This window comes from Artibeus jamaicensis, unplaced genomic scaffold, assembly GCF_021234435.1.
Source record: "Artibeus jamaicensis isolate MK-2021 breed Jamaican fruit bat unplaced genomic scaffold, CSHL_Jam_final scaffold_847, whole genome shotgun sequence".
Taxonomy (NCBI): domain Eukaryota; kingdom Metazoa; phylum Chordata; class Mammalia; order Chiroptera; family Phyllostomidae; genus Artibeus; species Artibeus jamaicensis.
The window spans coordinates 15,832,421-15,853,012 of record NW_026522057.1 but is presented as its reverse complement, the minus strand read 5'-3'; the positions used below and the strand labels follow the sequence as shown (position 1 = coordinate 15,853,012).

The 20,592-nt window shown below is 46.3% G+C and overlaps 2 protein-coding genes across 14 annotated transcripts; one reads left to right on the top strand and one right to left on the bottom strand.

Moving 5' to 3' along the window:
- Positions 1-405: 405 nt before the first annotated feature.
- MTFR1L (mitochondrial fission regulator 1 like) lies at positions 406-12,173 on the top strand. Of its 10 annotated transcripts, none has more exons than XM_037135865.2 (8): positions 425-490; positions 3,256-3,316; positions 3,511-3,634; positions 4,129-4,233; positions 7,245-7,354; positions 7,541-7,752; positions 8,876-9,203; positions 11,180-12,173. In XM_037135865.2, the coding sequence occupies exons 3-8, from the start codon at positions 3,611-3,613 to the stop codon at positions 11,283-11,285; spliced, it is 885 nt and encodes a 294-aa protein (XP_036991760.1). In that variant the 5' UTR covers positions 425-490; positions 3,256-3,316; positions 3,511-3,610; the 3' UTR covers positions 11,286-12,173. The 10 variants fall into 10 exon arrangements, with proteins under 10 accessions (XP_036991758.1, XP_036991757.1, XP_036991760.1 ...); XM_037135861.2 differs by having other exon boundaries at positions 3,448-3,634; XM_037135859.2 differs by lacking the exon at positions 425-490 and adding an exon at positions 1,178-1,363 and having other exon boundaries at positions 3,448-3,634.
- A 101-nt stretch (positions 12,174-12,274) lies between these two features.
- On the bottom strand, positions 12,275-20,068 carry AUNIP (aurora kinase A and ninein interacting protein). 4 transcript variants are annotated; one of them, XM_037135846.2, is made up of 4 exons: positions 19,906-19,936; positions 18,909-19,058; positions 15,549-15,687; positions 12,275-14,016 (listed from the first exon to the last, which is right to left on the bottom strand). In XM_037135846.2, the coding sequence occupies exons 3-4, from the start codon at positions 15,658-15,660 to the stop codon at positions 13,166-13,168; spliced, it is 963 nt and encodes a 320-aa protein (XP_036991741.2). In that variant the 5' UTR covers positions 15,661-15,687; positions 18,909-19,058; positions 19,906-19,936; the 3' UTR covers positions 12,275-13,165. The 4 variants fall into 4 exon arrangements, with proteins under 4 accessions (XP_036991741.2, XP_036991743.2, XP_053516424.1 ...); XM_037135848.2 differs by lacking the exon at positions 18,909-19,058 and having other exon boundaries at positions 19,906-20,068; XM_053660449.1 differs by lacking the exon at positions 18,909-19,058 and having other exon boundaries at positions 12,275-12,876; positions 19,906-20,068.
- Positions 20,069-20,592: the final 524 nt, after the last annotated feature.

The window sequence follows — 20,592 nt, the reverse complement described above, 5'->3', positions numbered from 1 at the left end:
AATTGTGAAGGGGATCAGGGAGATATGCAAGACAAGTTCTGCAGCCCAAGGATCTGGAACGCCAGGGTTGTCAAGTTTGCAGTGGGGATGGGGACCGTGGCCACCACACAATTTGGGGGCCGAACAGCGACATAGTCAGATCTCATACTGCAAAAATCGGATCGGGACTAAAAGCAGCAAAGAGACAGAGACCAGAGGGGCAACATCTCCGAGCTCCGACAATTTTTACCTACGGGTCTAACAGGAGGGACCCTGGTCTCGGAAGGCAGAGCCCCACCGTGTCCGCACGTGCGGCCGCCCACTGCCCCGCCCACTCCCAGGCAGAGCTCGCCCCGCCCCCCCAGCAGCGCGCGGGGGGCGCGGCTCTCTGCGCAGCTGCGAAGGATTGCTTCCGGAGACCGACTAGCGGAAGTGAGGCCAGCTGAGTCTGGGCGGCCCGCCGAGGTAGGAGGGGCCGTGAGGTGCGTGAGTCCAGGAGCTGGAGTCCTAGGTGAGAGACTAGGACCGAGCACCGCTCGGGAGGAAGGGGCGCGGTCTCGTACGAAGAGCGGTGCGGGGTCCGCGGCTCTTGTTCCCGCTGTCGTTCTCGTGGGAGTCGCTGTTGTCCGCCTCATTGGGCGGGGGATTAAGTCCCCAAGGGGTAACTGCTCACCCGAGTCACCCAGCTGCGGTGGCCGAGCTATATACCACCGTAGGCTTCCCGTTTCAGCCGCCGTCCTCAGCGGGCTGGGCCGCCTCTGCCACCTCCTTGCTCCTTCTGGGGCCTGGCCCCGGGCCTGTAGGTCTAGGGACCGCCTGGCCAGCAGCGAGAACTTGGCCGACCTTGCCCCTGACGGGTCAGGCTGTTGCGGGGGGAGGGGAGGCGTGTCCCGGGCAAGGTCTCCCTCCGCACGGGCTCCTCGGCGGGGCTCTCGGCTCAGCAGAGTGCGGCGGCCTCCGAGGGGACTCGGGAGGGATTACACCGGGCCCTGCCCGGCCCGACCCCCCGCGGGAGACCGTGTGTAAACGTGACAACAGCCTCGAGAGGGGCTGTGGGAGCGCAGGGGTGGTAAGAACCAACCGGCATTGGCACGGGCAAGGTTCTTCTAGGCAGTAGTACACTGTGAAGGGGGGGGGGGGGGGTGAGGGCTAAGTCGGAGCTCTCAGCTTTACTTTATTCGTTTTTTAATCGGACCAGTGTTTACATGCTTACCGTGGGCCGGGCTGGCGCTGTGCCTAGGGAAGTCCCTGCCCTGGGGACAAATGGCATCTTACACAGTTAATTACGGAGGAAAGGCGGGGTGCCGTGGCGTGAACAATAAAGGACTTGACTCTCGGGTAACCGGAGGTGATGCCGGAGCTGAGCTCGGAAGAATGATTAAGAGTGAGCATGGGGAAAGGGGTGCAGGTGTTTTGAGTGTGGACAAGGCCTCAGAGGCGTGTTGAGGGGCTGGGAGAAGGCGGGGGGGGGCGGGGGGGCTGAAGGGCAAGCCGAAGACAGGATGTGAAATTGCAGGCCTCGTGGGCTGTGCTGGGTTCCCTCTACTGAGGTTGGGCCTGGTGGTGGAGGGCCTGCAGGAGTCTGGATCTGTAGGGGTTTTAAACAAAGTAACAATATGACTAGCATTGTGTTCTAGAAAGATCCCTCTGGCTGTTATGTGAGACTTGGGCCCAACTGCATCTTTGGAAGTGAAGTTCAGAGAGGAAGTGACTAAAGTGAGAAGTGAAGAGGAGCATTGTTTTGGGGGACTTGGGTCAGGTTCTGACATTCAGCACAGAGCCTGGCACAGGCAGGGACTGATCTGAGGCTTGGTCTGCGCCTAGAAGTTGAGCCCATGTGAAGATAGCAGGATCTGGACCAGACTTGAGGTGCTTTCTACTGTCTTGACCACTGAGTGACCTTAGACCAGTTCCTTCATCTTTCCAGTCTCTCCAGCTTTCTTTCCTTGTGAGTGGTAACTTCCTTCTTTCCAACTTTCTTTCCCCATAAAGTGAATGGTAACTCCTCTCCCAGGGGTGAGAGACTCTACAAGGAAGAGCTTCCAGAAAGCACTGCATTGGTAGTCCAGCCCACCCCTGATCAGAGCCGCTCCCTGGCTACCCATATTTTGCCGTGTATAATGCGCTCCCTTGGCTTTGTGTGCATTATACGTGGATTATACTCATTATTAAACCCATGTATGATGCATTCTTATTTTCCCTCAAAAATTTGGGCAAAAAAGAGTGCATTATACACAGAAAAATATGGTACCTCTCACCCGGGCCTGCCCAGCCCTCATGACTTGACCCCCAGTTAATCTTTACCCCTTATACTCTGCTCCTCTGAGACATCTCTCACCATCCTGTCCTGGACATGTGCTGTTATTACTGTTTTTCTTCCTTCTCCCTCCAACCTGCCATAGGACCTTGAGGCCAGGGGGCTGAATTCACCTGACCACCTGCCTAATGTACCTTTCTGAAGATAATTATGTATTCTTGGCTAGAATTATGTATTCAGGTGCTATCTCTTCTAGATTGTGAGTTCCTTCAGAGTGGCTGTGCCTTCCTCTCTCATGGCCCCTCCAGTGCCCGGCACAAGGTGGGCACCATTAGTGTTTGACGAACAAGGGAATAAGTGAGCTCACTGATTGCATCTGCTCACCATGCAAGGGCAGTTGTGAAGAATCCAGTCAAGAGTGACCTCATCCATCTGTCACATTTTAACAGTTCATTAAGCCCTTTAAAATTCCCTACTTCACTGATTGATCCTTAAGGTGGCAGCTGTTCTTATGCTCTTTTTACAGGTGGAGAACCAACATTTGGAAAGGTTAAGTGACTTGCCTGTGGCTACAAAGCCAATAGGTGGCTGAGCCAAGACAAAAGCATTTGGCTCTTCCCTGTAGCCTAATAGACGAGATTGACTAGAGTGGGCTGTCCATTCTTCTGTGGTCTGTTTCACCTCTCCCCCTATCAGAGGCCCAGTAGTGCTGGGTGGTGCATGCTGGGCTTTTATATCTTATCTTCAAGAATGAATGCTAAAGCTCTGGCCAGGTAGCTCAGTTAGTTAGAGTATCATCCTGATTCCCCAAGGTTGCAGGTTCTATCCCCAGTCAGGGCACATAAAAGAATCAACCAATGAATGCATAAATAAGTAGAACAACAAATCAATGTTTCTCTTATTTATTCTCTCTCTAAAAATCAATAAATAAAAAATTTAAAAGAATGAATGTTGGGCTTGGGTGGCACCTACAATTTGCCTTTCCCTTTAACTACCAGAGGGTTCTATTTCATCTTTAGAAGTTTTGCCTCAGGAAACCAAGGGCCCAGGAGGGGGTCCAGCATTGTCCAAGCTCATGCAGTAAGTCTGGAACAGAACCTTTAAGGGTCTGGATTTGGAAGAGCCATTGTTGGGTGAGGGCAGCTTCTTGGGCTGGTTTTTCTTCCCCATGAAATGTAAGAGAATCCTTGGTGTTCGTCATTACTCTGCAGTGCCCGGTTTTGTGGGACTTGTGCAGTGAACACTGAGTTGCCACTGTGAGGGTTGTTTCACAGGGAGGGAACTCGGATGTTCCTTAAGATGGCCTGATATGAAGGAATCACGCCTCCCGACTCCCCAAGCTGCCTCGTCCTTCAAGTGCAAGAGCTGGTTGAGATGTCGGGAATGGAAGCCAATGTGGTAAGGGTCCTCCGAGGGCAGTGGTGTGGTGGGGAAGGCCAAGCATGGGGCCTGCTGAAGCTGAGACTCTTTAGGTAACCCTTCCTTTCCTCTGGAGGTCTGGAACTGGAGGGAGGCCACCCTTCCACCCACTCCACCAGGCAGAACCCGCTATGATCTTGAGGGCTGTTAGAGAGTCAGTGTGTTTGTGCCTTTCTGTGCAGAGGGAAGGGAGGGAAGCCCACATGATCCCTACACCCAGCCAGTTTCTCAGCCCTTTACTGGACCCTTCCAACACTAATGGTGCCTTGGCAACAGTGGGTATCGCTAAGGTGGTTTGCCACAGTGAAGGCTAACAACTGGGAAACCTGCCCTCACTTATAAATGAGATTTGACTTACCCCACAGGGTGCCCTGTCCCTGGGATTGAGGAATCCAGTCTCCCTGGTAAAGGGGAGTAGGGGAGAGGATGGGAACTCATCTCTGAGGTTGTGGCTGTGGTTCTCTCTGCTCTAGACTATCCCAATCTGGCAAAACAAACCTCACGGGGCTGCTCGCAGTGTAGTAAGAAGAATCGGGACCAACCTGCCACTGAAGCCATGTCCCCGGGCATCCTTTCAGGTAAGTGCACCGGAAGAGCAATGAGATTAGAGGCTCAGAGAGTATGGAAGGACGGTGCTGCTCCAGCCCCAGACTCTGGCATTGCCAAGGCAGGTTCACTTCCTGGTCATTGTTTTTTTGTTTCATTTTGTAAGCACTTACAATGAATGGATCCTAGTCACCATGTCTCCCTGATTGCACACAAACCTGTCACCACAATAGTCAGGTGTCCAGTTTGCTCATAAATTCCCAGTCTTCCATGTTTGACGCCTCTGTGGACTGACTCGGATTTCATCGGGCTCTCGCAGTCGTTTCTGAGAGTGGGCCTCAGGCCCTTGCCTAACCGCATCTCCAGACTAACCAGGTCTGTGCCGTGAGGTGTTTGCCTGCAGCCCCAGTGGGTCCCCACATGGGACACTGCATGCTGTGTGGCTGAGAGCTGAACTGTGCTTTCCTTTACTAGCCCTAAGACTTGGCCACTTAGTCACCTATTTTTAGTTTCCCCGAGGCCCATCTACTTCCTGGGCAGGCTGGGCCACTCCTTTGCTGGGCTCCTTGAGTCTTACCTCTGTCTACAGGGCCTTTAGCACTCACTCTGCAATAGTGATTCTTCCCTGGCCAGTGTCTCTTGAGACCCCTTCTGCAGAGGAAAATGAAGTAGTATTTATTAAACCCAGCTGCCTTCTGCAAAGAACTAATGGTTAAGCACTAGCTTGGGGCTACATGCTTAATGTGTGTGGGCTACATGCTTAATGTCTGGGGAGCTGGAACACAGAACACTTCAGCCTCTTGCCTACACAGAGAAGGCAGAAATATATGCCCAAAAAGGTGTGGGGCCAGGTGGCTCCAGAAATGAAGGAGATGAATTTGTATATTAGATGTTGACCTGCAAAATGTGTGCAGGAGCTGGATCTGGAGTCAGAAGTGGTGTGAGGGCTGGTATTAGAGTCAGGAATGGGGTTGGAAGTGTGTGTGTGTTGGGAAGTGGAGGGGAAGCTGTCCTGAGACCCAGATTACCCAGACTTGCCTAAAGGTCATGCGCAGGATGTGGCTCTAGCTGCCTCACGCATCAGAAACAAGGGGAGGCATAGCTAAGGAATATGGGGAACCTTGGAAGTGCTACCACACTTAGTTACAGTCTCTCTAGTCCTTTGGCCAGATGCTGCTGGGCAGAGCTGATGAAGGGCACCAAAGCTAATCATACTCCCACAGAGTAGGAGTATGTGTGAATACAGGCATACCTCAGAGATATTGTAGGCTTGGCTCCAGACCACCACAATAAAGGAAGCATCGCATTAAAGCGAGTTGTAATCTTTTTTACTTATGGAGGGTCTTGCCTTCAATTTGTAAAAATGCAGCATCTGTGAAGTGCAGTAAAGCGCAGTATATGCTCAGTAAACTCACTTAATTGCCAGTAGCAGAGCAGTGCTCTAGCTTCCCTAAATGGCCCACCTCGGCAGTGGTTCCTGGGTCAGTGGACGATCACTTCACTCCTGTGCGATGCAGGTTCCTTATTTAAAAGCGAGAGCCATCAACTCCTGATCCACCTTCCAAACAGTTCAGCAGGAGCATCTGAATTTAACTCATGTTATGGGGGGGGGGGGGGGTTGAGAAATTACCAGTATCCCTGAATTTGTTGTAAATTACCTTAAATATTATTTAAGGGACTCTTATTTTTCAATCTACCCATATAAAATATTAAATCATGGAAAATAAAAAAGGAAAATCAATGACCTATAGATCACATAGTCATGACACACTAACTTTGAATCTTTGAATGTTTTGGTGTAGTTCTTTCTCTGTGTATTTGCTTTTTGCATTCCCACTCAAAATATAACCAAGTCCTCCTAATTTTCCCTTTAATTTTTAACATAGCGTCACTCAACCTCTCTGTACCCTGGACGTTGTTCATTTGGGTTCAAGGGCTATTTTAAAGAATCTTACTCTATTTCTTTTGTATAATTAATCATGTATTTTTATTTGTTTAAATATTAAAATTATCAAGTTGGCTTAAAACAGTATTGCTATTAACAGAGTAAATCCCAGTCAGCTACAAAGGTATTGAAAAGAGCTGCCAGAGGAAACTTCCTGTGGCCGTCACAGATTATTGATGTCCATGCACCTATATTCCCACCACCAGCGGCTCACAGGCACAGTCACCTCCATTACAGGGTAGCTCTGCCCCTTCCCACTAAAGACCACTTTTTCTTTAAAAGGTCAGATAACAAACATTTAGGCTGTGGGTGGTAAGTGTTGCAACCATTCACTTTTGCAGTTAACAGCTTAAAAGTCACCACAAACACATAATAAACAAATTGGTGCAATTATTTTTCAAATAAAACTTTATTAAAACAGGCCCCATCCCTCCTCTAGAGCACCCTGTTTTTGCTTGGAGTAAACAATAGCCTCATAACTGGACTATTTGTCCTCCATCTCTATGCTCCCATCTATTACAGCAGCAGAGTAATCTTTTATTTTAAAGCTATTTACTTATTTTTATTTATTTACTTATTTCTAGAGCAATGAGAAGGGAAGGAGGCACGCCAGTGTGTGAGAAAAACATCAGTTGCCTCTCGCACACCCCTCAACTGGGGACCTGGCCCACAAACCAGACAGGTTCCCTGACTAGGAATAGAACTGGCAACCTTTCCTTTTGCAGGTTGATACCCAGCCCACTGAGCCACGCCAGTCAGGGCCAGAGTAATCTTTTAAAATTAAAATCTAATCCTTACATAAAACCTTCTAGGGGCTTGCTACTGTCTTAGAATCAAAGCTCCTAATCGACTTTCCAACCTCTTGCAACTCCCCTCACCCCCATTCTCTGTTCCAGCCGTGCCGAACTGTTTGTAATCTCACAAAATCTCTTGCTTCTGGCCTTTTATTCAAGCTGTTTCCAACCTAGAACTCTCCTCTCCCTCCTCTGGGAAGCCTTCCTGACACCCAGTGCTAGATTAGGTGGCCCTCCTTTGTATTTTGCCCAGTCTGATTATCTCTTCCTGATGTGTTTGTTGATGAATTTTGCTTTTCTACAGACCCTGCCCAACGTCTCTGATCTGTGTCTGAGGGATGTGCCCCCAGTCCCTACTCTGGCTGACATCGCCTGGATTGCTGCAGATGAAGAGGAGACATATGCCCGGGTCAGGTAACTGAGGAGCTTCTTCCCAGATGAGGTGGCAGGTGGCAGGGGGAGTGCTTGTGAGAGGCTGGAGGGTAATATCAGGGGGATCTGTGGGCTCTGAATGGCTGCTAATCTTGTAGTGGGTGAAGGAATTTTAGAAGGGGTGCAGTGGCCAGCTGACTCTAATGTACCTGTCTTTCCCTGGTCCAGGAGTGATACACGCCCCCTGAGGCATACCTGGAAGCCCAGCCCTCTGATTGTCATGCAGCGAAATGCCTCGGTGCCCAACCTGCGTGGGTCTGAGGAGAGGCTCCTGGCCTTGAAGAAGCCAGCCCTGCCAGCCCTAAGCCGCACCACAGAGCTGCAGGACGAGCTGAGCCACCTGCGCAGCCAGATTGCTAAGATAGTGGCAGCTGATGCAGGTAGGAGCCCCTGAGTCAGTGGGCAGAATATAGCAGGCTATTCCTCCCCACTGGATTTTGGACAGAATAGTGGTAAAGAAAATGGTCCTTGGTTCAGGGGGACTTGGGCCCAGGGCTTTGGAGTTGCTCTGAGACCTGCTTAGCCTGTAGTACTTCTTAGATGGTTTCTGTCAGTTATTTTGAGCTGGCAGAAACCAACACTCTTTGCCAAGTGTCTTTAAGATCACGTCTTCCATCAGCCCTTAGCAGCTTCCCTTTTCAGCATAAGAAATAAGCATCCCCATTAAATATCTGTCTTCCCTTCCCTGTCTACCAGAGACTGGAAATGGATGGGAGTCTGCCTTCACCAGTGGCATGGACTCCCAACTGGTGTAATATCCCAAGAGGTTCAGGGTTTATTTATTCTCCTTTTTTTTTTTTTTGCTTCTAGTTGAACTCAGCTTCCAAACCTTATCAGTTGGTAGAACACATGACAATTATGGTGTTCTCTTTGATATCTTCATGTATTTAATTCTCTCGTATGCCAGTTTAATAGAGGAATTCACTTCAATTTTCCATTTGTATTTATTGGCTACTTTTTTTGTCATCTGCAAGACAAGCTAATGTTGTAGTGTATGAAAAACCAGAGGGATTCTTAGAAACTTAGAGGCAATTCTATTAAAACTTGGGAAACTAGGGCCACCACCGTCCTGTGTTCTGCTGCAGAATGCTTCTTCCATTCAGCGTATTCAGAGGAGGGTAGTCGAAAGCACTAGCCCAATTAGAGAAATGGACAAATTCAGGCCTTGGGCCTGTCCCAGCCTAAACAGGGCTGTTTCTCCATAGCTCACTGTGGAATGGAAGCTTTTAGGAGCCAAGGTCTTTATTTGGGGCACGGGGGAGAGGGGGTGTTTTGCTCCCCTGGAACACTGGCCAGCCCAGTGCTTCTGCATCTTCTTGAAGTCCTGAGAGGGAAGGGTAGTGGAGGAACCTTCCACTGGCTGACAGATACTGTCCTGGGCTCTTTCAGGATGTCATGGTGTCAGCCCAGGAAATGAGTGTTTGGTAGGCAGTGCTTATGAGAAGATACTGCTGCTGTATTCTAGCCCCAATGTCCATCCATGACTATTGTTTTCTCTTTCAGCTTCAGCTTCGGCTTCATTAACGCCAGATTTCTTATCTCCAGGAAGTTCAAATGTCTCTTCTCCCTTACCTTGTTTTGGATCCTCATTCCACTCTACAACTTCCTTTGTCATTAGTGACATCACCGAGGAGACCGAGGTAGAGGTCCCCGAGCTTCCATCAGTCCCCCTGCTTTGTTCTGCCAGCCTTGAATGTTGCAAACCAGAACACAAAGCTACCTGCAGCTCGTCTGAAGAGGATGACTGCGTCTCTCTGTCCAAGGCCAGCAGCTTTGCGGATATGATGGGGATCCTGAAGGACTTTCACCGGATGAAACAGAGCCAAGATCAGTAAGTATTTGATAAGGAGCTCTGGGGAGTTACTATTTAAGTCACTGGTAGCCAATGATCTAATAGACAGTACTTATATAACCAGTCCTCAGTAGTGGCCACGTGTTACCCCAGTTTGAGGAAAGAGGAACACTCAGATTTGGTTGAAGTGACTTAACGCAACCAAATGGTAGACTAATAGGAATTTTACAAGGTTCATCTAATCCTACTTCTGTCCCCCAGGGGCTTTACCACTTCCATTCTCATACTGCTAGTAAGCGTCCTCTCCATGCCCCACCCTTCAAAGTAGGGTTGCATGATTAGTATCTCAAATTGGTAGACATTTTTTGTGGAAGGAAACTGCATAAAGTTGGGAGTTCCTGCTTTCAAATACAGTGGCCCATTATGCAGACTAACCCTGCAGCTTCAGAGATTTGAGAACAAGGCTTTTTTGAGACTTAGAGGAAGTTCCTAAACCTGGCTGCCAATCCCTCACACTTACTAAGCCCAACCTGTGAGGAGCAGAGCTCTAGCTGTTTTGTGGGGATGTGCGGGAATTTGGGAACTACACTGGAGCAAGTCATCTAGCAAGGAAGCCCTAGTGCTCCAGCTGGAGGCAGCACCCACCTCGCAGTGTTTTCACGTGTGGTCTGAGCACCTGCATGGACACACCAGAGGAGTCTGTCTGCAGCTTCCTGGACGTTGAAACATTGAAGGTTGACATCTAGATTCCAAAGGCCAGAGGCCAGAATGTACAGCTGTATTTGTTAACGTAGATTACAAAATCTTGGGGGCGGGTAGGGAAGCTCTTGTGGGAGGTGAGGGCCCTCTCCTGAGTTGATGAAGGTCCTATTGAAGGGAAGGGCCTGTTGTGCAGGGGCCCATTTACCTTTGAAAACAAGATAAAGTTAAGTGCTCCCTCATTGCTTCCTGGTAGTCGATCCTTTGTGGAAGTCACTTTCACCTTCCTTCTCCGGCTGTAGCCAAGTCAGACTAAGTCATACCCACAGTTCTTTGGTCTCCTGCATTCCCAAATTCAGCTGCTGCTTTGGGGCTGCCTTGAGTCTTTCTCTTCTGGTGTTTCATAGATTGACTCTCAAATTTTCTTTTACTTGCCTCTTGCCCTGTATTAGACCCAAGCCCCTCCTCCCACTTGCATCCTGGGATCTTTTGTCCCTTGTTAATAAGTGGAGATGGGTTAATGACTAAGGATGGAAGGTAGCCCTGCCAATAAAGGGCACGAAAATGTGCCGAGACAAGGCAATTACTTGTTTTTGCTTTCAAGGTTTAATAGTCGATCTTGACCCTTATGAACAGCCTAAGGACTAGTAAAACACCTTCATGAGGATATGTATATATGCATATAAGTCCACCAGGATTTCAAGCAGCTGTTTTCCAGTTGTCTAGGACATTCTTGTATATCAGATCATTTGAACCTACCCCAGTCTGGAGTTGGTTTTGTTCCCACAGGTCCCTTATGATGTGAATATTTTACTGCAAATTCTAGATCTCATTTTTAAAAATCTCACAGCCCTCTTGTTGGGAAAACACCATAGTAGGTAATCTTCAGAAAACCTTTTCCACAGAACTAATAAAGGTCAGAATGGCCAAGAATTATTAGTCACTTCCCACCAAAAGTAGGAGCAGAAGCTTAGCCACCACTGACTAATTCTAACTGGTTTGATGGTCCTTTAGTTTGCCTACACTTTACAGCCATCTCAGGAAATAGTAAAGCATTCTAGTTAAGAAATGAGATCTACAACTAGCTAGTTTGGTTTGGACCCCAGATTCACCATTTACTAAGTAGCTTTGGGAAAATTCATATAACCTCTCTGTGCTTCAGTTCTGTCATTTGTAAAAGAGGATTGTAACAGTACCTGCTTCATATGATTGTTGTGAGAATTAAATGAGATCGTATTCAAAGACAGGAAACACTCCCCAGGACAGAGTGAGTACTCAATAAATTATTAATAATTAAGTTATTACTGTGTCTCTAGGAACCGGAGTTCATTGAAGGAGGAGGACCCTGCTGTCCTTATCTCTGAGGTTCTAAGAAGGAAGTTTGCTCTGAAGGAAGAAGATATCAGTAGAAAAGGAAATTGATAACACTCAGCTCTGCAAACTCAGTTTTGTGCTCCTGGACTTCCTCAATAGCTGCCTTCTTCACCGCAGATGTTTCTGCCTCTCCATTAGAAGTTTTCTGCAACAGTCTTGCTGAAAGCTAGAACTTGGACTGAAAGAGCTGGATTGTTTCCCATACTTCAAATCTTAGCAGAAGCTAAGGCCTGTTTTGAGTTGAGACACCTATTACAGGTAAATGTATAGGTTGGAAAGTTTCCATCTAAAGGCTGAGCCAGGAGTTTCCGGTTTTTCCTTACCCCTGTGTGAAAGTAGGTCCTGAATGACTGACTTCACTGCATTAGACCCCGTAACTGGTCTCACTGGACCTACTGTACAGTGACACTGTACCCAGCTGTCACTTTCAGCAGCTTCCTTGCAGTCAGCCAAGGGAGCTCTAAATGTTTATGTACATGTTCACAGGGCAGGAAAAATCTAATACTGTTCATAATACACCAATGCCCAGCAGTCACCCTCTCCCCTGTCCAACACCTAGAAGTAGAGGTCTGGCCTCTGAACCAGCTGCCGTTGGGGCTGCTTCTAGGAGGCCTGGCTGTTTTTTTTTTCTTAAATATATTTTGTAATACTGTACAACCAAATCTACCCTCCAAGGCCCTGGGGCCTCATTGGTTCCACTGACTGAACTCTTGCTCTTCCATGGACTGTAGTTTAAGCCCAGTAGAAAAGAGAAATGGGGAGGGGAAAGAGAATATCATCTTTCTTACAGGCCCTTGACTTCTCCTTTGCATTGGGACAAGGTTTGTACCCACACCATGCATGACTCAGACACCCTCAGGTCCCTTTCTCTACGGTATGTATTGTGTGTGTTTGGGTTGAAGCACTACCTGACATTAAAGGAAGGATTTGCAGAGATACTGCAGTTGCTGTGTCCATTTCTGAGTTACAATCCCCTGGTGTCCCTTGCAGGTATAAGTTCCTGTTAATTTTACAGTATGTGTACTTTCATTAACAGGATCCTGGCTGTGTCCCTTTCTGTAGAGATTCTGTCCTAAGCTCCCAAAGCAGTTCCATCTTACAACTTGCCCCCTTGGAGCCTCTTAGGTTCCACACCTGCATCACGGGAAACTGCTACCTGATGAGTAAAATCCTGGATAGAACACAGGTCAAGTTAGATTCCTTTGAGATCAGACCCACAGCAATAACATTAAAAAGTTCCTTTTTCAAAAATAAAATTGGTAATGTTTTAATTACCATCAGAGCCAGCTTTGTAAACAGTCATTTAATTGGACTCAGTTTTACAAAGGGAGTTATCTCCTACTTTATAGTATCAGTGATGTAATCACATCTAGATTGTTATCTAGCCCAAGCTTTTTAAGGGAGATGTTTAAACATATAATTTTAAAATGCTGTAAAGTTATCACAAAAATAAAATTAAAAATTAAACTGCCATCATTCTACCCTCTACCTCTCTGTCCCCCTGCACACCCAGGTCAATGACTTACCGCTCAAAGTGTCGGGAATAATGGTCCCAAGCTTAGGTCGAGTATGTACGATTACAGCCAGAGGTTAAACGTATACACGTCTATCTGTAAGAGGCGATGTCTCAGTGAGGCATCTGAAAGAGCAGAAAGGTGGCTCGCTACAGGCTCTGTGGTGGAGGAATAAGGACCTGCCCTGCCTCCCTGGTGGTAACCATAGCTTTGTGCAGAGAATTACCAACCAGCCCTAATTTATGGAAAGGCATGATGCCAACCATATTATCTCAGGTGTCACCACCTGCTTTATTTACATAAAGAAAATGCTCAATAACAGCTTCAACACACACTTCCCCCTTACCCAAACATAAACATAATCCCCATCAACCCCTTCTGAAGATATTTTTAAAAGCAAACGCTGAAAGACATTTAGACTTGGTGCCTGATAACTTGATTGCCCTCAGAGTCCTGGGTAAAGAGCAAATCAGGCTGCAGACATAGCTGAACAGGCCTGGCCTGACACTGAGCCACAGAGCTGTGGGGAAAGGGCCCTAGGCCCTGGTTCTGGCTGTTGGTTATCTCTCGGAAAGGAGCTCTAGAGCGGTGGGCAATGACCCGCTGGCCCTGGGAATCCTCAGTGAAAAGCTGACTCCAGGAGTCCCTGTCATTCTTTTCACTGTCGCAGGAAAACACAGAAACAGGACAAGAACTTTGTTTCACTGCTTCTGCGTTTTCTCCACTCCAGAAGTCTCTGTGTGTTTGAAAGAGGACAGGGGCCTGCCTATTTTCTTGGGCAGACATGTTTCCCAATGCAGACTTGTCCCAGGGCTGATGGCCCTTGCCCCGAGAGGGTTTACTGCATCTCTTCGTGCCCTGACAGTTCTTTTTCTTAGATCCACAAAGCCATTCCCTTTTCCAGGAAGAATCCTTCTGTCCCTCCTTTTGGTCCAGCAAGCAAGAACTTTCCAAGTCCTGGGTGAAGGAACAAGCCAGTGGGTCTTGCTTCTCTCCAGCACAGACTAAGGTATCGGGCTGGAACAAAGACTCAGTCAAGATTGGGGTTCCCGTTCTGTGTTGACCAGAAGCCTGGAGGGACTGAGGAGAAAGTCCACCTTCCTGGATGTCTGCAGGGGTTGAAGTGGCAAAAGGGGGTGCCATGCAATCACCCCCCAGGCCCTGGATCGGATGGTCTAGCTGGGTTGCATCTTTCTTAGACTGTCTGCTGGTCTGACTTTCTGCATGAGATGAAACATTCCTCTCATCACCACCATTTATCTTTCCTACAAAACAGACATGAACAAATATTATTTTGCAGGAAAACTGTTCCCTGAGTGGAATTTAGCTGGCTCTTTCTGAAATCATTATCAGCTATTATCACTACCTAGTGCAGGGGTCTTAAGGCTCTTTACATACTTTTGTAGCTGAGCTTCCTGCTTTCCATCTCTCTGTTCTCTCCTGAATGCTCTTTGTAAAACAGATCTTATCTATTCTTCTACTCCAATATAGGGATGGTTCCCACGACCTACCTAATAAAGTCAAACGTGACATATTAGACCACAGCCTACCTTTCCAGCTGAGTTTTCGTATGTGGGGTTTGTATAACAGAGGGCACATCAGCTTTGCTTTTGTCTTTCATTTAATTTGCTTTCTGCTAGTGAGCCTCACCAAATATTACTCCGGGACATTATCCTTTGAGAAACATGCTCAATACACTGTTTTTGTAAGTCCTCAAGGATATTAACCATTCAACTCTAAGAAACCTTCTGGTGACAGTGTGAAGAACATAGGTTCCCCACTCCCCAAACATGTCACGGTAAAGAGTAAAGACAGATGCCAAATCAAGCAGCAGGAAAGAATAAACAACCACTAGTGTCCGGCCTACCAGTTTTACCAGCTGTGGAATGTACCCTGTTCTGCCTTAAGGACTAATGCTGTGGAATTCACCCCCCCACCACCACCAAATTATACAAAGACCTAATTATAAACAAAGCTGGATTACCTATTTCCTCTTCTATAAGAATTATACTGCAGAAACTATGTTTTGTGAGAGTTCTCAGTTTTGCCTAAGAATTCTATATGGACTGTAGAATCGACCAGAATTTGAAATTTGTAAAATGTTTTTGTAAAAAGTCTGTCTTTGTTAAAGCAAAAAGGTTTTTTGTTTGGGTAGGGAGAGTGCATTTTGGAGGTTTATGCAAAGAAATCCTGGGAATCGCACAAGAGCTGGAGCTCTCCTTCCAGTGCCCTCCTACTAGCAGGAACCTTGCTCTGTGGGCCCCGTGGGCTCCAGCCTGTTCTCAGTCAGCTGGTCCCCCCTGACGTGGGACAGGAAAGCAAAGAACTGTCAAAGGATGATGAGACCCAAGCCAGCTTTAATGACAACCTTTCTAAGAAAAAAGGCATCGATGAACCTTGACTAATTTGAGCTTTATACAAAAATATCAATCTTACATCAACTCATTGTGACCAATCCAAGACACACACCTAACTAAAGGTGAGCTCCCCTGTATACCCTCAACTCCCAAATATACCTTTCCTCGCTGTTCTGACAGGAAATACAAATATTTAATATAAGACTGAGCAAAACAGAACCAGAAAAGTGTTTGTAAAAGCATGTATATATTGCTTTTCAGTGTGATGATTTTCACAGACAAATCTTATATTGAGTTTCATGATGATTTCTTAGTTTCATAACTTCTAATAGGTAAGCTATTTTAACACAGTGCTTTGGTGTCGCCACTTATAAACATTCTGTCATGAAAAAAACACACTCCTTTTTACTTCCTGGGTGCTCCCAGATCAGTCACCATACCTGGCTGCAAGGTGAAGAAGGAAGCAATACTGGTCTGCCGAACGCCTGCAGATGGAGTTCTTTGGGTAAAAGAGATCTTAGCCTTTCTCTCTCCAGGAAAGAGTGTTAGCATTTTGGTGCCTGACTTGATTAAATGTGTCTGAAAATGGAGAGAAAAAGAATAGAACTTATTCACATCAAAACAGCAGCCAGGCAGGAGAAATTCAATCAACATCAGTGACCGCTCCCGCAACGGACCCTTTGGGATCCACTCAGATCCTGCTTCCTAGGTACTTTTTGCTGTATATCATTTTCCACCATTTCCTGCCATATCAATGTTTTTCTCAGGAATCACACATTCCAACTACAGCCTTATCTTTCTTCTTCCTCATGGAAACTGGTCAAGCTAACTAAATAAACAGGATTTATTGAAGGAATTCCAAGGAGGAATTTACAGTTAAAGACAATGATTCTCCATCAGCAGCAGCTGATGCATTTCAATAGTTACGGCATGGGTCTTACCATACTTCCATTTCAGGCCCCTGTATATTATACTTTACAGTATGATTTGGAAGAAGGTCCAGAGAGATTTTGGAAGTGTCAGCTTTTATAACCCTTATTTAGTGAGATTTCTTCTTGTTTCTCTTTGCTTGTTATGAAATGCCTGAGAAGTAGGGAGAACAGTAAGTACTCAAATCAATAAATATTTTACGAAGAAGGTGAATATACAGAAAGGATACGTTCCTGTCTGTTTTGTATATACCTACTCATTATAGTTTCAACGTCAGCAAAGCAGTCAGAAAGTACTAAGGCTTTTCTAATAATACGTGATCAAGCTAAGATGAGCTCCTGTCACTGTACAACTGATGTCACAGATAAGGCTCCAAAAACAGAATGAGAGGGTCACCCACTGAAACTGATGGTTTTCCTCCCACAGTAATCTAAAGACTTAACAAAGTAATCTATGAACTAATATTTGAAAGAAAATACAGCCCTAGCTGGTGTAGCTCAGTGGATTGAGTGCCGGCCTGCAAACCAAAGATTCACCAATTTGATTCCTAGCCAGGGCATATGCCTGGGTTTCGGGACAGGTCCCCAGTAGGGGGGTGTGCATGAAAGGCAATCACACACTGATGTTTCTCTTTCTCCCTCCCTTTCCCTCTCTCTAAAAATAAAATCTAAAAAAAAAAAAAACTTTAAAAAAATTAAAATCTTTTGTGCCTCAATGGACACTATCAAGAAAGTAAAAAGACAACATATAGAATGGGAGGAAATATTTGTAAACCATATTATCTGATAAGGGATCAATACACAATATATAAAGAACTACAACTCAACAAAAAACAACCAACCAATCAACTAAAAAATGGGCAAAGGACTTCCCAAAACTTGATATTATGTATTTTTTTACAAGAAGATGTTATTTATTTTTAGAGAGAGGGGAAGGGAAGGAGAAAGAAAGAGAGACATCAATATGTGGTCACCTCTTGCACACCAACTGGGGACCTGGCCTGCAACCCAGGCATGTGTCCTGACTGGGAATCAAACCAGCAACCCACTGGTTCACAGGCCTACACTCAATCCACTGATGCCACTCCAGCCAGGGCATCATAAGTATTTTTAATAGCAACAAATTAGAAATAACTTTTTGCCATTAAAGAACTGGTAAATATAAATAAATGTATATACAAACTTGCTATGGAATGAAATGTTTCCTCCCAAAATTCTATGTCAAAGCCCCAACCCCACAGGCACAATATGGCCTCATTTGCCCTCTTACACCTTTCAAATCTCATCTACTCTCTGTCTCACTCTGCTCCAGCCATACTGGCCTTCTTGGTGAACTTCAAGCCAAGTACATACAAATCCGTCCACAGACATTCCTCAGAGATATTGAGTGTTTGGTTTGACAAGGAGAATATTCTGAGAAATCCGAACTTAAATTATAGCAGGCCAGAGAGTGGAAGGAAGAGATAAGTAGGGATTAATCAATTAACAACTGCAGAGCAAAAACCAACAAGGCTGCTTACATTCCTGAGTGTGTGTTGGAACTTTGAATTAACTTCCAGGTGGCTATTTCTGCCATTACCCAGATAAGAGACCAGCCAGGGGGAGCGATCACATCCTGTATATGCATGAATTTTTTCCGGACTGTTGCCTGCCGATCCAAAGGAGCAAACACGAGCAAACACGTCTTCCTTACACACTCTGTGCCTATCCCAGAACCAGCCCGACTCCCTTCTTGCACTCCCTTTATCTGTACAATTTAAATTATTTCAAAACAATTTACATCTTCCTCCCTACTACTTGCTGTATAAAAACTCTCGCTGACTCCGGGAGGACAGACATGTTACCTATTCCACCTGGCACTGCTGCAGGTGGTTTTGACTTCATGCCCCAGGATGTGGTCATTTTTTCTTGCTAGCAATAACCCAATAAACCTTTTGTTTTAAAAAGAATTTTCGGCTGTGGAAGTTCAAGTTTTTGTTTAAATGGCTTCCAGACCACCTCAGTAAAGTGATATCACAATTAAGCAAACTGTAATCTTTTTGTTAGCAGAGGATCTTGCCTTCAATTTGTAAAAACTACAACATCTGTGAAGTACAGTAACGCAAAATACAATAAAACCGAGGTATGCCTGTATCCTCTCTCTCCCTCTCTCCCCACCATCTCTTCCCACAGCACGCACCAAGGAAAGGCCATGTGAGCACCGTGAGAATGTGGCCATCTGACGAGAAAGTTCTTATGCAAGCAGACTAAGACTATACTGTCATATTAAGGGATACTATTCCATGTAATGGGATACCATATAGTGTTTAAAAGTAATGGCTCTTTACAAATGCATATAAAATGATCCATAATATGGAATAAGCGAAAAAGCAAACTGCAGAACAATGAATAATATGCTCCTACTTAGAAGAAAGAAAATGTGCATTTGCTTCTAGGTGCACAGAATATCTCTGGAAGGATACACAAGGAAGTCCTGGCCTCTGACATGGGGCAGGATGGTTAGGAGTATTAGAGAGATCCTTTACCGCATATCCTATACATTTTAAATTATGTACTACGTGAAATGTAATACCTATCACAAAAACATTAAGTTAAAAAAAATTAAAGGAGCAGGTGGTTCATTCGTTGTTTCTCAAAAATGACTGTAGTTGTAAGATGCTTTTTTAACAAGTACTCAGTTAAGCAAGTTGTAGCCACCCACAAAAAAAGACCATCATTGATGGTTTACTGTAAATTAACCACCTGGTCTTTACCACCTGGTTGGAGATTATTGCCCCAACTATCCAAATTCAGCAACCTGCCTAATCTCAAATCCCTTCCCACCCGCTCAGTTAAATCTTCCTCGTTAATCCCACATCACAATAAACTCACCTCCAAAATCACATTTCCCTAGAAACCACTCATCTGGGCCTACATTCTGTCCCGTGGAGCATAACAGCACTGGCCTTTGTAGCAGGGAGAACTGGGCTTGAAGCCCTGCTTGCCTATGTAAATGTCTCAGTCGCAGCCTCAGTTTTTCATCTGTAAGCAGAGACAATGGCAGTATCTACTTCACTGTTTTTTTGTGAGTACCTACCATTAGTAAAGCATGTACTTACCCCAGCAAGTGCATCTCTTGTCTTCCCCCTAAGACTTAGAGCCTTTAGTGTTTTGAGCTGCAGTTTTCATGGACCAAATGGCTATTATCATTCTATCTACCACATAGAGTTGCACCAAACAAGAGAACATATCTGAAATACTTAACACAATGCAGAGTATAAAATGCTCAGTAAACATTAAAGACTATCTCATGTTAGTTCCTTTGTAATGACTAACACAGAGCCTTGCATATGTGACAAACCTACGTGTGATTTCCATACCTTCCTATTCGGGCGCACCTGGTTTAGTTACTAACCTGTTTCCTCATTCCCATACATGTGATGATACATACAATGCCCACTGAGTGCTTAATAGTGTATCTGGCACCCAGTGGATGCTCAATAAATATTACGCCAGTTCCTCTTCTATTTTTCCCCTGAATTTCCTGGTCCCCGCAGGATGAGAATTCCCCAGGGCTTCCCCTGAGAAGCCCTTGCGGGGACTCCGCGTTCCTCGGGAGCCTGTCTGCTCCATCAGTCCCCTCGGAACAAATTCTCTTTCCACCCGCCCCGACACACACATCAAAACCTGCTGTCCCAGATCTCCATTCCCTTTGGTATTCCTTCCGGCCCCCTTTTCTCTCCGCCCTCCCCAAACTCCATTTTTCATTCTTCTTCAGGCTCCACTCCCTCTGGTCTTTGAATCCCACAGCGGTCCCTCTCTCAGTCTGGGACTTCACTTCCAGCACTTCACGGTCCCCCAAACACCCTTTCGCGCCCCAGCGTCCCACCTGCACTTTCCGCCTCTTCAGCGCCGCCGCGTCCAGCCACACGCCGCAGGCCTCCTCGGGGTCTCTGCGCCTCATGCCCGCTGAGGAGGCCAAGCCAACCGGACACCGGGTAGAAACTCCAGCCGCCTCTGGAAACCGCCACAACAACCTCCACCGACATTCGGATCTCGCGCCAACTTTGCGGGCGGGGCTACGTCGCGGCCTCGCGAAGCGCTGGTACCGCCTCCAGCGTCAGCTGCGGCCAAGCCCAAGCTCCACCCCTTTCCCTAAGCCCTGCCCGACCGACGCCCGCCCTACAAGCTCATCCTCTCCTGGTGGAGCCCGTTTCCCTTTACGGTGGTCTTCTTATTATTTATGCTCTTTTCATTTAAGGGAAATATGCCATGTGAACGCGTTCGCGACTCTGCATAAGGAACGTGCATTTCCTTTATGCTCAGTTAGTTGTACTTTCTTATTTTAAATATAATAACCACTCCGGAGCTCAGGGTTGTTCCTTGTCTTAAAAAGGAAGGGTGGAGCCTCGGTTCAGATTGAACAACTTCAAAGCGGGGGTCCACAACACTACCCTAAATGGTTAACCTACCCTCGAGTTTATGAATTACTTTCATAATTCAAAGGAACTAAATCCAAACTTAACTATGAAACCACATGAGAGAGGACTTAGAAAATGTTCAAGTGAACACTAAA